We start from the raw sequence: 21240 nt of genomic DNA, 5'->3' as shown, positions 1-21240 counted from the left end.
GTTTCTTTAAATATTTCCCATATTTGGCTTGAAGACCTAATACAAAATAGCCAAGAAGAGATGTGGCAGAATTTGAGGTCAGGCAAGTGTCTTGTCCGATGCCCTGCATTCGAAGACCAATGACACAAACATGGGATATCCATAGTTAGACGTCAGCCTGGTAGACCAGTGAGGACAAGAGTTGGTGGCTCCCCACCGGTCAGCGAATTGGCAGCAGATTCTGGAATTGGAGCTCCATGCCGGCAGAAGGCACACGGACAGGTGATGCCCTAGGTATGTGAATCGGCGAGACCGGAGTTCAAGGCTTAGTGTGCAGGGTCCTCATTTGTCAACATTGGCGAATACTTGGGTCGATACCAAAGTTCAAAGTCCAAAGATCGATTGGAAATCTCGAAGCCTTGACTTGAGAGTCCACTAGGGAAGTCGAAGCCCAATGGCTGAATCCACGGGGTCACTAGAAGTTGAAGATAGGCTGTCCTGGGGTTGGGTAAGTGTATGTGCGGGTGGGAGGAACGGGATTTGTTTTACTGTTGTTTTTATTGCTTGTGTGTTCCGTGTTGTTCTGCTGAACATTTTTAGCATGCTATGTTGGCACAGGTATGTGTGGCAACACCTGCGGGCTGTCCCCATGACGTAGTTAGATTGCATTGCCTGTTAATACAAATTATATTTCACTGTTTCAATGTACATATGATTAATGAAACAATGTGCAAATATTCAAACAATAATGTTATAATGATAATCAAGCTGGTATTGAGCATCCATCCTTAAATTGTATGATGCTTATGTTATCTCTAGCTGTAAATATGAGGGAACATTCAACTCAAACAAGTATGTGCAGCCACTTTTAGAAGACTTACACCACCAGGACAATTACTACCTTTCAACCATCAGGCTTTTGTACTAAAGGGGAGGGATAACTACACTCACTTTCCCTATCATTGAAATATTCCTACAATCAATTATCTCATGTAAGGACTCTTTATCTCATGTTCTTGTTATTTATTGCTATTTATTTATATTTGCATTTGCACAGTTTGTTGTCTTCTGCACTTTGGTTGATCTTCCATTGATCCTGTTATAGTTACTATTCTATAGATTTGCTGAGTATGCCCACAAGAAAATTATTCTCAGGGTTGTATATGGTGACATATGTACTTCAATAATAAAATTTACTTTGAACAGAAAAGCTATTCAATAAACAATTATTTTGGAAAACTGTTAAATTGCTAAACTTTAATGTTTAAAAAAAATTAATCCAAGATTTCATCAAGTTTCCAAAAATACTAAATTCTGGGGAAAGTGTGCTGAATTTACATTTTTAGCTAATGAAGTGTTTCTTGAAAGTAACAAAATTTCATATTTGCAATGCGATATTTCAAATATTGTTCAATTCCATCTTCATCTACTGTTGCTCAGACAAAAACAAAGTTTAAACAAGTAATCCAAATATCATTTCTTCTTACGTCATTGTAAAATTGGCTTCAGAGTACAGTCAACAAGATCCATCTGCATAATGTCTGTTTTTGACATCAAATCACTTCAGAGTGCATGGGAACAAGCTCCCAAGAATTCTGCCAGATCAAATGTCAGTCATCTCATTTATCCCACAGTCACAAATCGTTCTCCTTTGCTTGATGCCACTGCTATTCGCCGTTCCTTCAGAATCGCAAATCGCTCATTTAAGGTGATACCAGTCTAAAGGAAAGAATGAAAAATGTTACCGTGACATTCCTCAAACCAGCTTGCCAACAAATTTTTGACTGAAAGGCAAAAGACATAAATCTGAAGGTTTGTTATTCTTACTGTCTTCCCTAGAATGCTGCTTTATTTTGGTTAAAGTGCAGTTGAATGTTTGGGTAAAGAGAGGGAAGAAGGGAGGACGTTAATATTCTGATTAAAATGAGGCCAATTCTGGGGGAGGACTTCTGCAAGACAAATGAATTACACAACAGAAGACAGGAAGGATCAATATACTCTTGGGTAAAGTTTGCTTTTGTGCATTTGGATCAGGGCGCAACTTCTTAGGCTATATGAAGAACAGAAACCTTGGTAGCTTTAAAAAGAAAAGATGAGAACTTGGATGTGAAAGGCTGGGAAAATCAATTAACTATGAGAAACTGATCAAATAAAGGCAGTGAAGAAAAGGGTTATAGTTTCATAATATATAAATTCATTTTTTAAAATAAGTACAAAGACCCAGAAAATAAACTCAATGAGCTTAGGCATACGAATTAGTGCTTTTACTGAACAATAGCTTAAAGGATGTAAATGGAAATTAGATTTTTAATTGAAAAGGTAAGTGGGGAAAAAAAAAACAAAATTAGAAAATGCTGAAGATCAGGCAGTAACAACAGGGCTAACATTCCAGACCAAAGACGCAGCCTTTGCTGTGTTTTTCTTCTTTCTGATCTTGTTTAGATTTCTAACATATGCAGTTTTGATTTTGAGATAAAAGAACTTTATATTAAAAAGTTACAACTATGAAAATGGATAATAAGCAAAAAGCTAGTTGTGAGGTCACTCACACTACACAAGTGCCTGAAAGCCATAAGGATTGAGCAGACAAACCCACTGAAAAAGCTCCAGAGGCTGCAGTAGGTCTGTCCTGCTGCCCACAATGAGCTAATACACTGACTTGCTTGACGGCTGATATGGAACTGAACTCCATATATTAACTGCATTGTGAACTAAACTAGCTTATTATCTGGGTCATCAAGTCTGCTGTCAAAGGTTTATAAAGATTCATGTGCAAGAGAATGTACAGTTCAAATAAGTCAGAGGTTATCTAATGTTAGTGTCTTAAGTCATCCTCTGTAACTAAAAAAGGTGCGACAGACAATTCCTACAAAAAAAGGCGCTCAGAACTTAATAGGTGACCGACAGCAGCATGAGAGTTTATAACTTGGGATCACAGCTCTCCCAGTTTGGTGAGGCAGAATCCCAATATCAAGTTACAGATTGAGCACCCCTTATCCAAAATGCTCGGGACCAGAAAGATTTCAGAATATATAATGAGATAGCCTAGGATCACTATCATTTCTGACTCTGAATTTATGTACTACCAGTAGGCAGCCCTTTTCTTACACTTACAAGAGAAAATCTGCAGATGCTGGAAATACAAGCAACCCACACAAAATGCTGGAGGAACTCAGCAGGCCAGGCAGCATTTATGGAAAAAAGTACACTTAACTTTCCAGGTCTCGGCCTGAAATGTCAACAGTACTTTTCTCCCCCATAGGTGCTGCCTGGCCTGCTGAGTTCCTCCAGCACTGTGTGCATGTTGCTTTATCTTACACTTGTTCATTACACAAGTACTTCATAGTAAAAATTATTACATACCATTAATACAGTGAAAATATACTATGTGCAGGGTAACAAAAGCAGCCTCGGAAGGCTTTCCATCTCCCCCTACAATGCCGTTTTTTGATTAAAAGGTTACAGTATGCTATTTATATTTTACTTTTTTTAAGGCAAGGTATAAAAGCAATCAGCATCGTAGACTTGTTATGGTGTTAATGTTTTGTGATCAGCAGATGCTTCGAAAATTTATTGCCGTGCCTTTTCTTAAATTTCTGCAACCAGTCTGCTGAGTGTTTACTATTACCTTCAATTTTCAGTTTGTCATGGTAGATCTTTGCTTGTTTCATGATCAGCATACCATTAAGTGGTATATGTTCATTCCTATACCGATACATGATCAAATCTTTATTTTTCACTTTATACAGTTGTCCTATTTTTCATATGCAATGAACAGAAGAGACCACTTCTCAGAACTGTCTGTAGTGCGCAGAGACCTGAAAGTGGCCTGCGAACCCTCTCAGTCCCTTGTGGAATTTTTCTACTTGTGATGTCATGTCAGCGCTGAAAAAAAATTCGGATTTTCAGATTTCGGACAAGGGGCACTCAACCAGTAGCTAATAACTTACCTAGTTAAAAATAAGGTCATAGGAATAGGTTCCAATACATTTTGCATGGAAACACTTGGCCTCCACTTTGAAAAAATTCCCATATTGACTTGAAAATGAAAACTTCAATGCACAATTGCATGCTTACAGAGCACTGAAACAATATTCACCACTAAGGGTGCTATCCAAAGGGAAGCAGGCACACTTGAGATTATGCACAAAAAGGAATGCTAACCTAACCAATCATTGGTACACATTTACCTGTTTCCCAACACTGTTGATATCAAATTCCAGTTGCACTCCTTTCGGTGGTTCTCTCTTTTCAGTCGAATCCTTTTTAATTGCAAATGGAATCAAAGAGGGGTGTCTGACTCGGAACTGCTGGGAACTAGTTTAGAAAAAGTGATTAAGAAGAAAGTATGTCTCTGCCTTTTAAGCAAAGACAACATAAATTTAACACAAAACGGTACCACACAAGAAAGGACCTTTGGCACATAATGTCTGTTTAGACCAAGATCTAAATCCAAAATTAATTCTATCTGATTGCACGTGGTCCATATTTCTCCATTCTCGGGACTGCCAATATGCATGTTAACACTGCTGTCGGACAAGCTGCATCCACTACTTCCCCCAGAGTTTTCCCAGCCATCTACCAATCTACAAACAGAAACAAAAAACACTTACCTTGTAAATTTCCTTTGAACGTTCTGCATCTCTAAGAGCTACGTTCTCTTCTATTTGATATTTCTACCCTGGGAGAAAGATTCTACTATCTACTCTATGGCTCTATAATTTTTATACATTTCTATCTGATCACCCCTTCAGTCTCCAAAGCTCCAGACTAAACCAAGTTTATCCAATCTCTCCTTAGAGCTCATACTCTCCAACCCAGACAAAATCCTGATAAACCTGTTGTTCACCCCCCTCTAAATAAAAAAACTAGTCATTTAGTACCTTACGCATTTTCGCTGACTCCATGAATAATTTCCCTTCCTTGTCTTTAAGTGGTCATATCCTCTCCCCAATTACCTTTTGTTTTTAGTGTATATGAGCTTTGGGATTCTCTAATTCTATTCAAAGATTTCATGCTCCTTTGGCCCTCCTGATTCCTGTTTTAGGTGCTTTCCTATTTCCTTTTTATTCCTCAAAGATTCTGTTTGAATTCAGCTTGGTAAACCTTATACGTGCCAAGTGTGCAACATCTCAACATCCAGGGTTTCCAAACCTTGCCATCGTCATCTTCCTATGAGGAAGACAAATGTTGGCCCTGAATTTTGACCAGCTGGCTTTTAAATAGCTGCTAGATGTGGACTTGCCAAGTAATAGCTGCTCTCAAACTACTCTCCCAAGATCCTGCATAATGTTATTAGCCTTTAAAAGTTCGAAGTACATTTACTATCAATGTATACTATATACAATATTGATTCATCTCATTACAGGCAGCTACAAAACAAAGAAACCTAATAGAACCCATTTTAAAAAAGACCATTAAACACCCAATGTGCAGGGAAAAAAACGTACAAGCAGTAAAAGTAAATAAATAACATTCAGAACTGAAGTTCACAAAAGTAAGTTCAGAGCCAGAAAGCCAGCACTGCCGATCCATGAGCCCATTAATTGCAGTCCACAGCTTCAGTTCAGTGCAAAGATATAAACCTCGCGAGCAGCAAGCTAAGTACTGCCTGTCCCTCCCTTGCCTCTGGCCCTGAGACCCTGACTTTTTCCAATCTGTCCCGGTGCTTAAATCAGCTAAACAGCGGGTCGTTCCTTGCTCCCGGATCCGGGTGCAACTACTTCTATACACTCTCGAGTGTGGGCCCTACTGCCTCTATTTGGCCTGTACCAGATCTCTCCAATCTGGACTGGCACTTAAATTGGTCAAACATTGGCTTGTTCCTCGCTCTCGTGCCTGGGACCCGCCACCTCAACTCTGCCTTGCCTCAGTTCTGCTGCTTTGAATTGGCTCCATTCGTTCCAGCAGTGGGCAAACATTGGCTCGTTCCTCGTTCTCAGGCCTGGGCCCCGCCACCTCAATTCAATCCTTTCCCCAGAGGTCCAAGTCTTATCTTTATTGATGAATACCACAAAGCATATGAAATTATGATAACTGTTCTCAAGAACCTTAGAGAGGGGAAAACACCCCATTTATAATTAGAAAAATATGTCTTACTAAATTACATGTTGTGGGTTTTAGGGACAGAAGGAAATTGAATTAGAAAGACAGAGATTGAAAGTATGGTTAAGTTTGTGAAGGGGATAGAGGAATTGCAGTCTGCACACAGACCAAAAGGAACAGAGACCATAAGACATAGGAGCAGAATTAGGCCATCTGGCCCATTGAGTCTGTTCCGCCATTCAATCATGGCTGATCCTTTTTTGTATCTCCTCTTCAACCCCAGCTCCTAGCCTTCTCCCCGTAACCTTTGATGCCATGATCAATCAAAAAACTATCAATCTCTGCCTTAAATACAACCAACGACCTAGCCTTCACAGATGCACGTGGCAACAAATTCCTCAAATTCACCACCCTTTGGCTAAAGAAATTTCTCCGCATCTCTGTTTTGAAAGGGCGCCCTTCTATCCTGAGGCTGTGCCCTCTTGTCCTAGACTCTCCCACCATGGAAAACATCCTTACCATATCTACTCTGTCTAGGCCTTTCCACATTCGAAAGGTTTCAATGAGATCACCCCCCCCCTTATCCTTCTGAATTCCAGTGAGTACAGACCCAAAGCCATCAAACATTCCTCATAAGATAACCCTTTCATTCCTGGAATCATCCTTGTGAACTCTCCAATGCCAGCTCATCTTTTCTAAGATGAGGGGCCTAAAACTGTTCACAATACTCAAGGTGAAGCCTCACCAGTACCTTATAAAGCCTCTGCAACACATCCTTGCTCTTGTATTCTAGATCTCTTGAAATGAATGCCAACTTGGCATTTGCCTTCCTCACCACCGGCTCAACCGAATGCTAACTGGACTATTATTTCTTTTCCGCCGCCTTCCTCCTTTCTTAAAGAGTGGACTTATGTTTGCAATTTTCCTGTCCTGTGGCACCATGCCAGAGTCCAATGATTTTTGAAAATCATTTTTAATGCCACCACAATCTCTTACGTTACCTCTTTTAGAACCCTAAGGGTACAGTTCATCTGGTCCGGGTGACTTATGTACCTTTAGGTCTTTCAGCTTTTTGAGCACCTTCTCTCTTATAACAGTAACTGCACCCACTTCTCTTCCTTCCCACACTACATCAGGCATACTGCTAGTGTCTTCCACAGTGACACACCAGAACATGAGAAAATTAGAGGGAGCGGAGATGAAAGCAGTGCATCTTTTAAATATTTAGCAAATAGGCCAAAACACTAAACTCCTACCCCAATGCAAAGAGAACTTAATTGAAAGGCAAATACAATAAGGCTGCTTAAATTGACAAAGTAATGATTTAAAAACAAGACATACTCAGTATTTTTGGCAGATGGGTTCTGAATAGACACAGTCAAAACACCCCTGCTGGTACTAGGAATGCGACTTCTGAAAGCAGAACAATTTAAACATGAATCAGTTGTGCTTTAAAATAAACGAACAAGATTAACAAATGGATTACTTTCTTGAATTCTAATAAGTGAATCATCTTCACTGCACAAACAACTTGCATGAAAATCTTCTTCCTCTGGCGAGTCAGTTTTGTGCTTGGCATCATCACTTGGCTATGAATAAATAAAGTCAAATATCCAGATACTCAGATCCACTGATTGTCAAGGTGAGATCCTCTCCACATTGACATTCCAGTGGGCTGGTTTTTAAAAAAAAAACTCACTTGGGACTGCTTAACCCAGCTACACAAACCAGATTTGACTTTTAAACGGCAGCATTATACTTTTGCATTACAACATGGAAGTTAACCCAACACACTATTTCTCACCATCTTCTCACACATCAGTATGGTTTCATGAATTATCATTTTGTATATAAATATGAAATATTTCACCTGCCAGAACTCCTAACACCTACTACAACTTAAAACAATTGAACAGATGTGATTGGGTTTGGCAGATTTCAGTTGTACCAACTCCTTCATACTTAGATTGGTTACATTATATTCAAATGGCACTCGTACTGATGTCGCAAAATTCACTGTTCCATACATCCCTTGATGATTAATTCTCTTACACTCCCGTCAATAATTGAGATACTCAGCACATTTTGGTGTAGTGTTCAATAATCTTATCAGTTTAAGGACTTACTGGTCGACTGTTACAGTATCAGAATTGGTTGACCACCTGAAAAATAAGATTACAAATCAATCCACATTCTCTACCTTCAACCATCATATCTTTATTAAGCCATGCAACAATCAAACAAATTTAAAGAAAAAATGCTTAAAATCTGAAATACAGAATTAAAGATGCAAGTAATATTCAGTAGGTAAGGTGGAGCTACAGAGATTATAGGTTAATGATCCTCATCAGGATGGAGCAGTAATGTGGCAAAAAACACACTTCCCACCCATTTCTGTTCCTTAACTCAAACGCCAACAGAACAGATTCAGCTCTCAAGCTGTTACGCAGCCAACTTTAAATTGTAAATTTACTTTTTGGGATTATGGGTATTGCTGGCAATTTTTGTCTGTCCTTAATTGTTAATGTGCTGGTGTCATCTTCTTGAACTGCTATAGTTCTGTTGACGATAACATACTATTTGGTTGAGAAGTGCAAGATTTAGACTCAGTGACATTAAGATACACATTAAGACCACTTTAAGGGAACCTACAGTTGAAAGGTGTTTACCTCTTTGGTTTGCGTGGTACAATCATTCTAACTCATGCACTTTGTGGTGCATTTCTGTACGAAATACAGGAGAAAACATTTTTTTTTGTTGCTAAGAGTGGATGGACTACATTATTCTGAAATATGTCAAGTTTCATTAGCACTGCTGGACATGCACTCATCCAAGCAGGTAGATAATATTCTACCACACTGTTTACATGTCTTCGAGATTGTGTGAAGACTAGGACTGACATGAAACATGCTACTTGCCACAGATATCTGGCTTCTGACTTAAATCTATGTAAAGTTATTCATTGATGATCCCAAGAGGACTTTGTAATGGCAATGCTATTGAACAGCAAGTTATCTCCGATGAGATGGCAGTGTGTTTGATCACAGTGGCATCTAAAGGTCAACCAAGGGTGTCATTATCCTTTTTAAACATTTTTTTAATGATCGCAAGACCTTGCTGGACATTAAGAACTCAGAGTACTGCAAGTCAACCCCATCAGCGAGTTGCTCATTTGCAGAAAAACTGAAGGAGCTCGATTTGGTGTGGATCATGCTGCTGCTTACATCAGAGGTGCATTGGAGGAGATAGTGTGTGAAGGCAGTGTACAGTCTAACAGCAAGTGATCATCTCTAGTTGCTTTTCTTGTCATCACTAGATGCTGTAGGACATTGTTAATGTGGAATGCTGCAAATCCAATTCACCGATTTGTTGGTGGATGGCGGGGGAGCTGCGTGGCCTTGGTTGAGCAAGGACTAGGCCTCAAGCCACGGTGTTGCCTGGTTAGGGCAGCCCAGGACAGAAGTATTGGAGTCAGTGCTGCCTCCCAAGTGTTAGCTCAGCAGAAGACAAGCTGTCTTCTGTTCAACTACAGATTTCAGCAAAATTCATGCACTCAAGGTCTTGGACTATATTTTTAAAGTAATTGTGTTTTACTGATATATGTGTCTTGTGCTGTGTGCTGTACGTGACTATTGGAGTAGCAAGGAAAGATGGTGCCATGGGATTTTGCAAACCCAGGGACTTTTTCCAGTTCGTCTACGAAACAGCTTATTTCTCTTCTGTTGTTCTTTTCTTTTGGTGGTTATGGTTCTGACGGAGTCCGCAATCTACAGTTCAAACTACAGTTCTTTGACAACGATGGATTGTCAGACCGACTGTGTGGCCTAGCACTTCGCTATCTCCAGGAATAGCCAGAAAGACGTGCACCTGTGGGGGCTGGGAGATCAGAAGTCAGGGAGCAGCACCATAGGTAACATGGTTCCCCGATTTCGCTGATTGAAGCGTTGTGGAGACTGAAACATCAGGAGTGGAACACCAAGACAGCAGGTGATGTGCTTACTCATCGCCAGCTGCTTTCAGAAGGCCCCTGTACTTGAGCAATCCCCCTCCCTCTCCTCCGCCAGTCCTCATTTCAGGGGGCTTGGAGAGGCGACCCGGAAGATTGTAATATCGGTACAGTGAGTTGCCAGTCTCTGCTTTTGTTATTGCAGGAGCGACCTCTTTCTCTCCCTAGCTGGAGAGCAAGAGCCTGTCTGAGATACCGAAATGCTGGTTTGTGGACTTTCGGTGCTTTTGCTGTGCTTGCATATTGGGGGTGGGGGGTCAGTACTTCTGCTGGCGTGGGGGGGGGGGTGTCAATGCTTTTTGCTGCTACTTGCACAAATGCATGAAGGAAGGAGAACTTCAATGTTTCTATTGTTCTATGGGGTATCTTCGTTTTTGTGGATGTCTGTGAAAGGGACAAATTTCACGTTGTGTACTGGATACACACTCTCTGATATTAAAAGCACTTTGAAACTAGGTTTTGCAGCCTGGCTCCAGAAAAACACTGTTTCGTTTGGCTGTATTCATAGGTACCCAGGGTATGTTTGAACGACAATTAAACTTGAATTTATAGAAAGCTAATAATTTTATGAACTAGTCTAAAGCCCATCAATACATTAGAGAGCTTGATGGGAATGGGAGTGATGGTGGGGCAAGGAGGAATATGAAGACTCAGCAGTAATCTGGTCAATTGCATATCTTTGACTGTAGTTCAAATGTCAATGTGCATCAAAATTGAAGTACAGAGAAACAGATAAATTGGATTAGGGTTGGTGGACCCAATATATGAAAATTAGCTAAGCAGTTGCCATACAAAAAAAAATGGAAATGTATGCAGAGACTCATTTGAAAATGCCCTTTTTTTCATATTTTTAAATAATCACTTCCTGATTCAGACACCTTGCTGTTCATTAAATAGTTTAATTTAGGAACATCAATTTGCTTTGTTTGCATAGGTCTATGCCAACATTTTGGTCTCAATTTTGGTGAAAAAAAACCCTGGTATATCAATGGTATTTCTGTCAAGCATAATGAACAAATTAAGACAATTTGTATACCTCTGAAAGTATTACATTTTTTTTTACTTGCATTATCATTATTTGCTTTAAAAATGTCTAATCCAAAGCTTATCCATCTTGTGGTTACCAACTTAGCTGAGAAACTGAACACATTCAATAGTCATTCAATATTGTCCCATTAAGTACAATCTTGTAATTTTCCCATAATAGATTTTAGCAGTTAGCTTTAAGTAACCATGAATTTGAACACAAACGTGGAAAATGTTTTTAACTGAAAGATCTATTTAAAATTAGCTTCAATTTTGTACTTACTGTCGCATTTGTCTCTTAATTGATCTTCCTTTCATTCCTTGTTCAGTTTGCATGTGCACCTGTTTTTTAAAAAAAACTCATCAATATCTTCCCTTCTCCATTACTCAGAAAGAAACAAAACAATATTTCTAATCGCCAAGGTGGCATAATGCACCAAAACAGTGCAAGTCAGGATTTACAGAAGAACATACAAATTTTTGAATTCATAATATATTTGCTCATTGGACTAGAAACATAGGTGAGCTAATTTAAAAAGGTCTACAAAAGTAAATAGAGTTAATACCAAAAAGAAAAGACACAATATAAATGTCAAAACACTGCAAATACAAACAATTATAAATAAATGCTGGAGTAAAGGGAATACACAACTGTTATGATGAAGCAGATTCATAGATTTAGTAAGTGGGACAGAAAACCCTGTTTGCAATTTATTTACAAGACAAACAGTGAAACACTCAACTAAGCATCTAAGTCATCTAAGTCCCCTAAATTACAAGCCAACAACATTAAACATTCAGTGACCCTTCAAACTTAACTCAGTTACAGATTCTTGTCTAAACTGAGCACCTGAAGTGGCAGGACAAAACAGACACTAAACATACCCACAGTGTAACTGGAGTGCACACACAGGTCTTCAGCACTGCAGCATACCAACCTCCACCCCCCTCCCATCACCACCACTACAACTGTTCACCGTTTCCGCAGCACCCTTGTCTGTCTGGTCCACGGAGACCCAACGAGAAAAAGGGAGACTGCAAGGTTACCGCGTGCCAGATTTAAATACCACCAGCGCCATGACATCATCATCTAATGGAAGCTAGTGGGTGAGGCTGCAATGCTCCTTACATGGGCCAGTCCCTGCCTCCTACAGGACTGTGGCTTTCAATGAGCAGGCAAGTTAAGAAATTAACTGCAACAACAAGTTCCCATTCTTTCCATGACTACATGCCATTAATAGGTATGAGGCTTGATTGTCTCAGGTCCTGAAGTAAGCCTAACAAGCTGCTTTCTTCCACGAGTTCCATTATCACCAAAGTGAATATGGTTCAGTAATAAACATAACCTAACCATCAGCACCCATATTCATGTGAAAATTAATTCAAATTTCAAAGTTTACAAAGTTTCTGATGTGTGCTGAAAACCAAACATTGGAATTCCTAAGAAAAAGGTTTATTTTTCAAGATATAACCAAAATGTTGGTTATATATACATTTTTGTTTGGACACCAGATCCACTTTCCAATACTTGTTTATATCCACCAACTAAAAGAACAAGCTCAAATGATTGACATTAAACCCATGATTTATATTGAAGGTAACAAAGTTATTTCTGGAATTAAATGCAGCTGCAGTGAACACCATCAGAAAAGAAAAAAAACTGCAAGGATATGAAAATATATTTTGGATACATGGAAAAAAATGTTAATACATACATAAAAGCTTATTCATACATGAACAATTTTATTTTAAAGTGGCACCTTTAAAATGCACAAGTTCTTTTAAAAAAAAATTAATCTACATGCACAAGGGAGAGAGTTCAAAAGAATTGAACAGGGACAGTTAAGACATTATGTGCACCACAGTCCCAAGGAGACTGGGCCAGTGCTAGTGAAATTTTGAGAGTACAGTCTTTGTATATTTCTGTCAGAATAAAAGGCAAGGATAACAGGTTTAGGGAACCATGGTTTGAGAGAGATGGACACCCTGAAACAAGAACAAATGAGGTATTTGAGTACAAGAAATGCAAGAGAACACTTAAGGAAATCAAGAGGGCTAAAAGAATGCACGAAGTCTAGCAGACAAGGTGAATGAGAATCCCAATGGTTTCTACAGATATACTAAGAACAAAAGAACAAAATTGGTCCCTTTTTCACCAATCAACTTCATAGCTCTTTTCTTTATTCCACCGCCCCTCCCAATTTCATCCATCACCTTGTATCGCTTCCTCCCCTCCTCCTACCTTCTTACTCTGACTCATCTTTTCTTCTAGTCCTGATGAAGGGTCTCAGCCCAAAATTTACACTGTACTGTTTTCCATAGATGCTAACTGGCCTGCTGAGTTCCTCCAGCACTTTGTGTGTGTTTGTTGAATACAGGAGTTGGAATGCTATGTTAAATTTATATAAAGGGTTGGTGAGGCCTAATTAAGAGTGTCATGTGCAGTTTTTAGTCACCTACCTACAGAAAAGATGTCAACAAGTTTGAAAGAGTACAAGTATGTTTCTAGGACTGGAGGACCCAAGTTATAGGGAAAGGTTGAACACGTTAGGATTTTATTCTCTTCAGCATAAAAGAGTGATGGGAGATTTGGTAGAAAATTATGAGCGGTATATACACGTAGGCCAACTGCAAGCAGGCTTTTTCCACTAAGTTGGGTGAGACTAGAATTAAAGGCCATGGATTAAAGAGGAAAAGTGAAATGTTTAAGGGGATCATGAGGGGGAACTTCTTCACTCAGAGGGTGGCGAGAGTGTGGACAAGCTGTCAGTGGTGGATGTGGGGTCAATTTCAAAATTTAGGGAAATCTGGACAGGGACTTGGACAGGAGAGGTTGGGAAGGCAATGATCCGGGTGAAGATCAATGTTTCTAGGCAGACTAATGATTCGGTTTCTGTAATGTAGTGTTTTATGACCCATGACACCAAAATCTGATTGGAGTTTTAGATCATTATTCTATGACTCTACAATTAACTAAATGTTTAAATGAGGAAAATAGACATGAATGTTGAAACTGATGAATTATTTCCTTTGCTGCTAAGAATGTTGCCTTGAAGTGGATAGTAAGCAAGAACAAGGTTAAGAGTCAGCTTGGGAATTTTAACTATCTACATCTTGATGGAACAGGAGGAAACTGAAGCTTTCGAAATACAAGTGCTAAGCTCATGGGCCATACTCCCTTTTTGCTCAGGTTTTTACTTGTACTGCAACTACACAATGCTCAAATTGAATGAATGTAATCAATGATTAATTACAAAAGTACTTAATTAAATTAAAACAATTGGAGTTTCAAAATTTCTTTGGGCAGAATCTTAAATACCTTTAGGCCTCTTTTGAAAAGAAAAGTTGCTTGCCGTGCTTCTTTATTTTGCTGTGCCTGCACAGGAATCCTGGGAAAATTCATTTGAATGGAATTCCTGAAAATATGAGAAGGCAATAAAAGGAGAATTATTATTTTTTACATAATGAATCTAAAACTATTTCAACACAACGCTGTAATATAAATTCCATCCTTAAACCTTTATTCCAGGGGTTCACAACCTTTTTTATGCCATGGACCATGGACCCCAGGTTGGGAACCCCTGCTTTATTTTCATGAATCCTCCATCAACTTCATCCATCTCCTCACCTCTTTAGCTGCAATGAATGCTTCAATGATGACATAAATCTTTGCTGTCCTTCATTCTGCCCAAATACTGATGTAGTTTTCGGAAGTGGAGTTCTCCGTCCAGCCTGCTGAAATCATTTAGAAGAAATCAACACCAAATACAGACATCCTAAAAAGGAGGATGGGAGGGGGAAGGGAGGAGAGAGATGTAATCAGATTCCTTATGCTCAAAATTATTTGCCATTAATACTTATCATACTGAACTTCCCTTTAAGTCTAGGATTTACTATAACTGGCTAAATTTGAACTTGTTTTGCAAGTTACTGTTCTACTTTGCACCTTTCAATAAATTCACGATGTACTTGGAAACATTTTAGAAAAATGTTTTGGAAGCTTGCAGCATTCCTTCATAAGGTCCCAATTTGCCAATCTTAATACCACAAAAAGAGTAAATTTGAGTTACACAAATTACCTGGACAACAATGGAATCATTAAGTCACTGAATTGAGAATTCCCAAATAAAAAAACTGCACCACTAAGTGACAGGAATACTGCAGTGAAAAAGTATTAAATAGTTTACAATTGGCGACAATATTCTGATCAATTGTAAATGACTAAGGCCAAAAAGTCTAAATGACAGATGTTGAAAAAGAATTTGTTTAGGACATCTCCTGCAGTCAATTAATCTGCCAATTATCTAGGCTCAGATACATCTAGGGCAGGGGTTCCCAACCTTTTTTTATGTTGATGGACCCAAGACAACTTGTAGGTAGATTTTTAAAGGAAGGAAGGGTAGAGTGGTAGAGCTCTGAAGAGGGAATTGCAGAGCGTAAGCACTTGGCAAATGAAACAATGACCTTCATTGGAGAAATGATTAAAACTGAGGATAATCAAAATCCAGGAAATAGAGAAGTTGGGATATCTTGAAGGTTTACAGCAAGGGTTCCTAACATGGGGTCCACGGCATTAAAAAGCTTGCGTAACCCTGGTTTACAGGTTGCACAATAATGATAGGCAAAAGAGAGGACTAGGCTGTGAAGGGATTGCACAGCAGGGACAAAGACATTGCTTAATGTCTCTTTCAGCAAGAGAGTGTTGAACGAAGACAGGATAAGTGAATGGGACAATGTAAAGGAGGGCAGGAAAAAAATGATACTTGGAGATCTCAATTTTAAAAATTAAGGATAGACCAAGTGCGTCTGGCCAGGAATAAATCAGAAAAGTCAATAAAAATAAGAAGTATGAACTAGGTTTTCAATTGCAGATGAGCCAAGCAGAATGGATTTTAACAAGGTTATAAGTTGTCTTCATCAAGTACATCTCTGCAAGTCAAGCAACCTGACATCTTAGAGGCAGAGAAGTTAAGAAATGTTACGATGCAGTAGTACTTCATATAATTGGTAAACATACAGAAAATTATGCACTTTACAATGGTATTACAAAACAAGCAAGTACATGAGAAAGGGGAGATGGCCAATTTTGGTCTCAGGGAAAACACTAGGAGGAAAGTGGTACGTGAGAAGAGAAACCATTGGAGGCAATTGTTGGATATCACTTGATGTGTTCTAGTTTCTAGTTCTAGTTGCTCTTTTTTTGTTACTACTTTTGGGCAATTTTTGAATTGGGGTGGCATGCGGATAATGAACACAGCTTAATTTTACAGAAATATGCCTTTTGATTTTGGGTTTTATATTCTATGGTTTCACTTGTTTTTTTTTGTTTACATTTGTGTGTTTTTTTTCATGTGTGTTGGAGGGCAGAGAAGGTTTGATGTTATTTTTGAACGGGTTGGTTCCATGATCCTTCTTTGTTTTGTGAATGTCTGTGGGGAAGACAAATATCAGGGTTGTATACTGCATACATACTGGGATAATAAATGTACTTTGAATCTTTGAACAAGGTATCCTGCACTTGCACGGCCATCTCCCAACAAGCAATCAATTACTTCAGGGAAATGAAAAGTAACATTCTTAACATTTAAAGAAAACTCTGGAACCCTTACAAATTTGATAATCCAATATTTACTGTCAACAAATGATAAAAACACAATTTGGAATACAAAGTTGTTTATTTCTGCAGAGGTATTACTGAGTAAGATCTCACTTAGCACATTTATCAGTGCTCAGTCATTTTGTTCAGCAACCAGCAGTTCTGCTTAGAAAAGTTTGCATCAAACAAATATGGAAGAATAAAAGTTTGGAAGTTTATTGTTCAATGGCCTTGTTCATCATTGATCTTTTGGCTGTATTTGTTCCAAAAGGCCGAGATACTGCTCATATCGAAAACACATTCAGAATGGGCATCTGTGTTTAAAAGAATTGTTTTGAGGCTATTGTTTCATCCTGTGAATGAAGTACAAATAGCATATTCATTATTCCTATGGATTTCAATTAACTAGGGCAGCAAATCAAAAAGGAAACTTGTTATTGTACAATCAGTTCATCTTACAAATAAAGCAATGCAAAAGAATAAATGCCAAGAAACAAAACCCTACACAATTTACCTTATGACTCAAGGATAACCTTTGTGTACTGATCGATTTCTGTAGCATCAAAGCCTTTCTTGTTGCCAGACCAGTTACCAAACCCTGAAATCGCCTTCTCCGGGGTCCAGAAACTTTCCTTCTACCAACAGGGATCTGTCTGTTCACAGCTTTTCCTATCATAGTTTTAAAAAATTAGCCTATTAGCAGTTAAAAATAATTTTTGAATATTTTATAATATACCACACAGCACAAACATTTAAAAGCATATTTCATGTTAAGCTTGCAGATTTCTTGGATCTCACTGAGTACATACAAAATTAAGCTTCAGCATACTTCACTTCCTTCACCAGTTATAGATGCTCAGAGCACAGAAACCAGCCCTTCGATCTAACTAGCCCATCCTGACCAAGATGCCCCATACAAACTAGTCTCACTAGCCAGGATTTAGCCACTGTCTGCTAAACCTTTCCAATACATGTACCTGCCCACTGCTTTAAAAAGTTGCTACCTGGATACCACTCCTCATCTAAAAAATGGCCTTTCAAGTTTCTCCTAAATCTTTCCCTCTCACTCCAAGCTTCTGGTTTTGATAACCTCATTCTGGGAAAAAGACTGAGTATGTTTACCCTATCTATGGGTAAATAAGTTTATCCATAGTGATTTTATATGAAATCTTCATGTTTTTATATATCTCTGTAACCTCACCTCTCAATCTCCTACACTCCAAGAAATGAAATACCAGCTTGTCCAACCTCTTCCTGTAACTCAGTCTCAAATCCTGGCAACATCCATGTACATCTTTTCCGTACTTTTTCTAGTTTAATGGCATCATTCCTATAGCCTGGTGACCAAAATTGAACACAATACTCCAAGTGCGGTCTCGCTAGCAACCTGTACAACCACACCATGACCTCTAACTATTAGTTTTAATGTCCTGACCTCTGAGGATCAGCACGTCAAATGCCTTCTTCACCACCACGTCTAGCTGTGACTCCACTTTCAATCCCTCTGTCTATAACACTCCCCACAGCCCTGCCATTCACTGTAAAATTCCTTCCTGGATTTGACTTTCCAAAACGCAACATCTCACACTGCACTCAAAATGAACTCCATCTGCCATTCCTCTGCACATAGGCTGCTGATCAAGATCCCCCCTGTAATTTTTAATAACCTCCCTCACTGTCCACATCTGCAAATTTACTAAGCATGCCTTGTATAATATTTTCCCAGCTGTTGCTATAGATAACTATAATGGGTCCAGCACTGACCCCAGGCACACCATTAGTCATGGCTCTCCAACCTGAGAAACAACCAACCTTTCATCATCACCCTTTGCTTTTTGCCATCAAGCCTATTATGTATCTATTTAACTAACTCTTCCCAAAGCAGCCTACCACGTGGAACCTTATCAAAGGCCTTACTGAATGCCATTCATTAATAAACCACATCTACCACCCTGCCCTCATCAACATTCTTAGTCACTATCAAAAAAATTCAATCAAGCTTGAACTATGATCTACCATGCACAATGCTGACTACACCTCTTATATCTCAGAATCTTCTCCAGTAACCTACCCATACACCACAGTTACATTTACTTGCCTATAAATCCCAGGTTTTTCTTTGCAGCCCTTCATAAATAAAGGCACAATGTTTCCTACTTTCTACCAGTACCTCACCCATGGCTAACAATAATGCAAATATCTCTGTCAAGGCTCTTGTAATTTTATCTCAAGCCTCCCACAGTTCTCTGCACTTCTACTGTAATGTACACTATCGCCAAGATCTCCCCATTTACTTTTCCAAGTACTGAAGTCTTTGTGTCTTTCTCCATCATATAAACTGAGAAGAAATATTCATTAAGGAATTGCCTGTCCACTGCAGCTCCATACAAAGGTTTTCCCTTTGACCATGAGAGCCCTATTCTCTCTCTAGTTACTCTTTTGCGCTAAAAAATCTTTTTGGATTTGCCTTGATTTTCCCTGCCAGTTACCTCATATCCCATTTCCCCCTTCCTGATTTCTTTGAGAATTCTTCTGCATCTCTTATTCTTCTCCAGGGATTCACTTGATTCCAGCTGCCTGTACGGGACCCATGCCTCTGTCTTTATTTTTTCCTGGCCAGAGCCTCAATATCCTTTGTCATCCACAGTTTCCTGTTCCTACAAGTCTTGCCTTTCACTTTAATAAGAACCAGTGAAAGGTAAACTGTAATCTAATATCTAGCTTGTTCAGTGAGTGAATATATATAATAGGAACTATTTTAAAACAATATTCATTTTGCAAAATCCATATAAGCTTCAAAGAAATCAATACTAGTTTTAAACCCCATGCTTCTTAAGCAGTCTCTCAGGATCAAGTATCATTTGATTCCCCTCCAATTCTGTGGATTCCAAGGGGACTAATGAGGCCAGTATGGGAAGCACAGATTTTTCCATAAATGGGAGTTCAGGCAAAATGATGGATATACTTGAGATGGTGTGCTCCCTTTCTTTTATGCAGGGCTTTTGTGTGCTCCCAATAGCCGGCTGGTGGCGTAGTGGCATCAGCGCTGGACTTCGGAGCAAAGGCTCAAGAGTTCGAATCCAGCCGGTTCCCTTGCACACTTTCCATCCGTGCTGGGTTGAGCGTCGAGCTAGCAACTTGGCCTCGTAAAAATAAGAAAGTCTGCTAAAAAAAAAAAAACACCGTCATCATGGCTTCCCGATGACTCCACCCAGAGGGGCTTTCTTCTTCTCTTTGTGTGCTCCCAATGCATAGACTCGAAGTTACATATTATCCATCCTTTATGCTTCTTGTGATTGTGGGCCGTGAGCCAGTTGGGATACTGCATTTCAAGGCTTTGACCCTAGTTTTGAACCTTTTCTTCTTAACAAATCTGACCATGTAACTTGGTCCTCAGTGTTGAACTCGGAGAGGATATTGACTTGCTCATTCCTTCTAGTGAAATGAGAGGATTTTATGTCGAATCACTGGTGGTGTCTTTCCAGTGTGCCCAGATGCCTGATATTGGTAGTATAGATCTCAGAAGTATACAGAATCAAAGATTGCTGCTAACCAGACGTCGTAAAGCAGGTTTAAGGTTTTTGACTTTAAATGACCATTCTGTCAATTGTACAAAGGCTGTGCATGAAGAATGATTTTGCCTCCCCTACATGGAATTGGCTACTGTCAGTTGAAGGCTATCAGACAAGCATCCTTTAAGTCAGTGGTCCCCAACCTCCGGGCCGCGGACCGATACATTGCCGCGAAGAATGCAGCGATGCAGCATTAGCCGGAATTCACCCAGCACATCTTTAAGAAAAAAGCCGAAATGAACAAGCTAATTAATTAGCTTGTTTATTCCAGCTACCGCTGCACTCTTCACAGCCCGGAGGTTGGGGACCACTGCTTTCAGTGCATGTAGTTACCTTGTGGCTTCTTACCTTTGTTCCCTGTGATATAGTTCACATTACTGCAAAGAGAAATGCCCTGGGCAAAATGCATGCCATTATCTAACATAAGAAAGCTTTCTGAAATAAAAATCAGTTCTTTTCTAAAACGGGTTCATTATAACCTGAGATGGGGAATGCCCTGACAAATATGTAAAACCCTTTCCATTGCATGAGGGCAGCATAATGTTTTACAATATCAGCAATTTGGATTCAATTCTACCACCATCTGCAAGGAGTTTGTGTGTTCTCCCCGTGACCACTCAAAGTGCTCAGGTTTCCTCCCACATTCCAAAGACGTATGGGTCACTAGGTTAATTGGTCACACGGGTATAAATAGGTGGTGTGGGCTTGTTGGGCCTGTTACCACGATGTGTCTCCAAATAAATAAACATGCAAATCCTCTCTATATTAGTGTTCACTTACATATAGTTCCTAGTTTCTACTTGATCTAAGTGTTCTCATTTAGGATTTAGCCATCAATGAGGCAATGTCGCTAAAAACTGTTTTCTCTAATCCACCAGGAATGTGGAGTCAACCAGAATGAAGCAGCAAATGGATACAAAAAGGCCCAGTTTCCAAGTTTCTAGGCTGTTTGTCAGATCTGAGGGCCACATGAGATGCTAAATGGATGGTCCTGATGTCAATTACCTGTACCAGGG

At 39.3% G+C, this 21240-nt stretch overlaps 1 protein-coding gene across 4 annotated transcripts in view; it reads right to left on the bottom strand.

The window, feature by feature from the left end:
• Positions 1-985: 985 nt before the first annotated feature.
• Positions 986-21240, bottom strand: part of LOC134345246 (UAP56-interacting factor-like) — a 30943-nt gene continuing 10688 nt past the window's right edge. The window contains exons 3-10 of one of the 4 annotated variants that reach the window (XM_063045610.1): positions 17167-17321; positions 14685-14788; positions 14376-14472; positions 11340-11398; positions 8151-8186; positions 7366-7437; positions 4170-4296; positions 986-1698 (exon numbers count right to left, since the gene is read on the bottom strand). In XM_063045610.1, the coding sequence (XP_062901680.1) occupies positions 1603-1698; positions 4170-4296; positions 7366-7437; positions 8151-8186; positions 11340-11398; positions 14376-14472; positions 14685-14788; positions 17167-17321 (746 nt within the window). In that variant the 3' untranslated portion in view covers positions 986-1602. Of the gene's footprint in view, positions 1699-4169; positions 4297-7365; positions 7438-8150; positions 8187-11339; positions 11399-14375; positions 14473-14684; positions 14792-17166; positions 17322-21240 lie in introns of all 4 variants that reach the window. The other 3 variants (XM_063045611.1, XM_063045612.1, XM_063045609.1) reach the window with 3 other exon arrangements.

The sequence above is a fragment of the Mobula hypostoma genome, chromosome 4, assembly GCF_963921235.1.
Source record: "Mobula hypostoma chromosome 4, sMobHyp1.1, whole genome shotgun sequence".
NCBI classification, from domain to species: domain Eukaryota; kingdom Metazoa; phylum Chordata; class Chondrichthyes; order Myliobatiformes; family Myliobatidae; genus Mobula; species Mobula hypostoma.
This window is presented reverse-complemented; position numbering and strand designations above follow the sequence as displayed.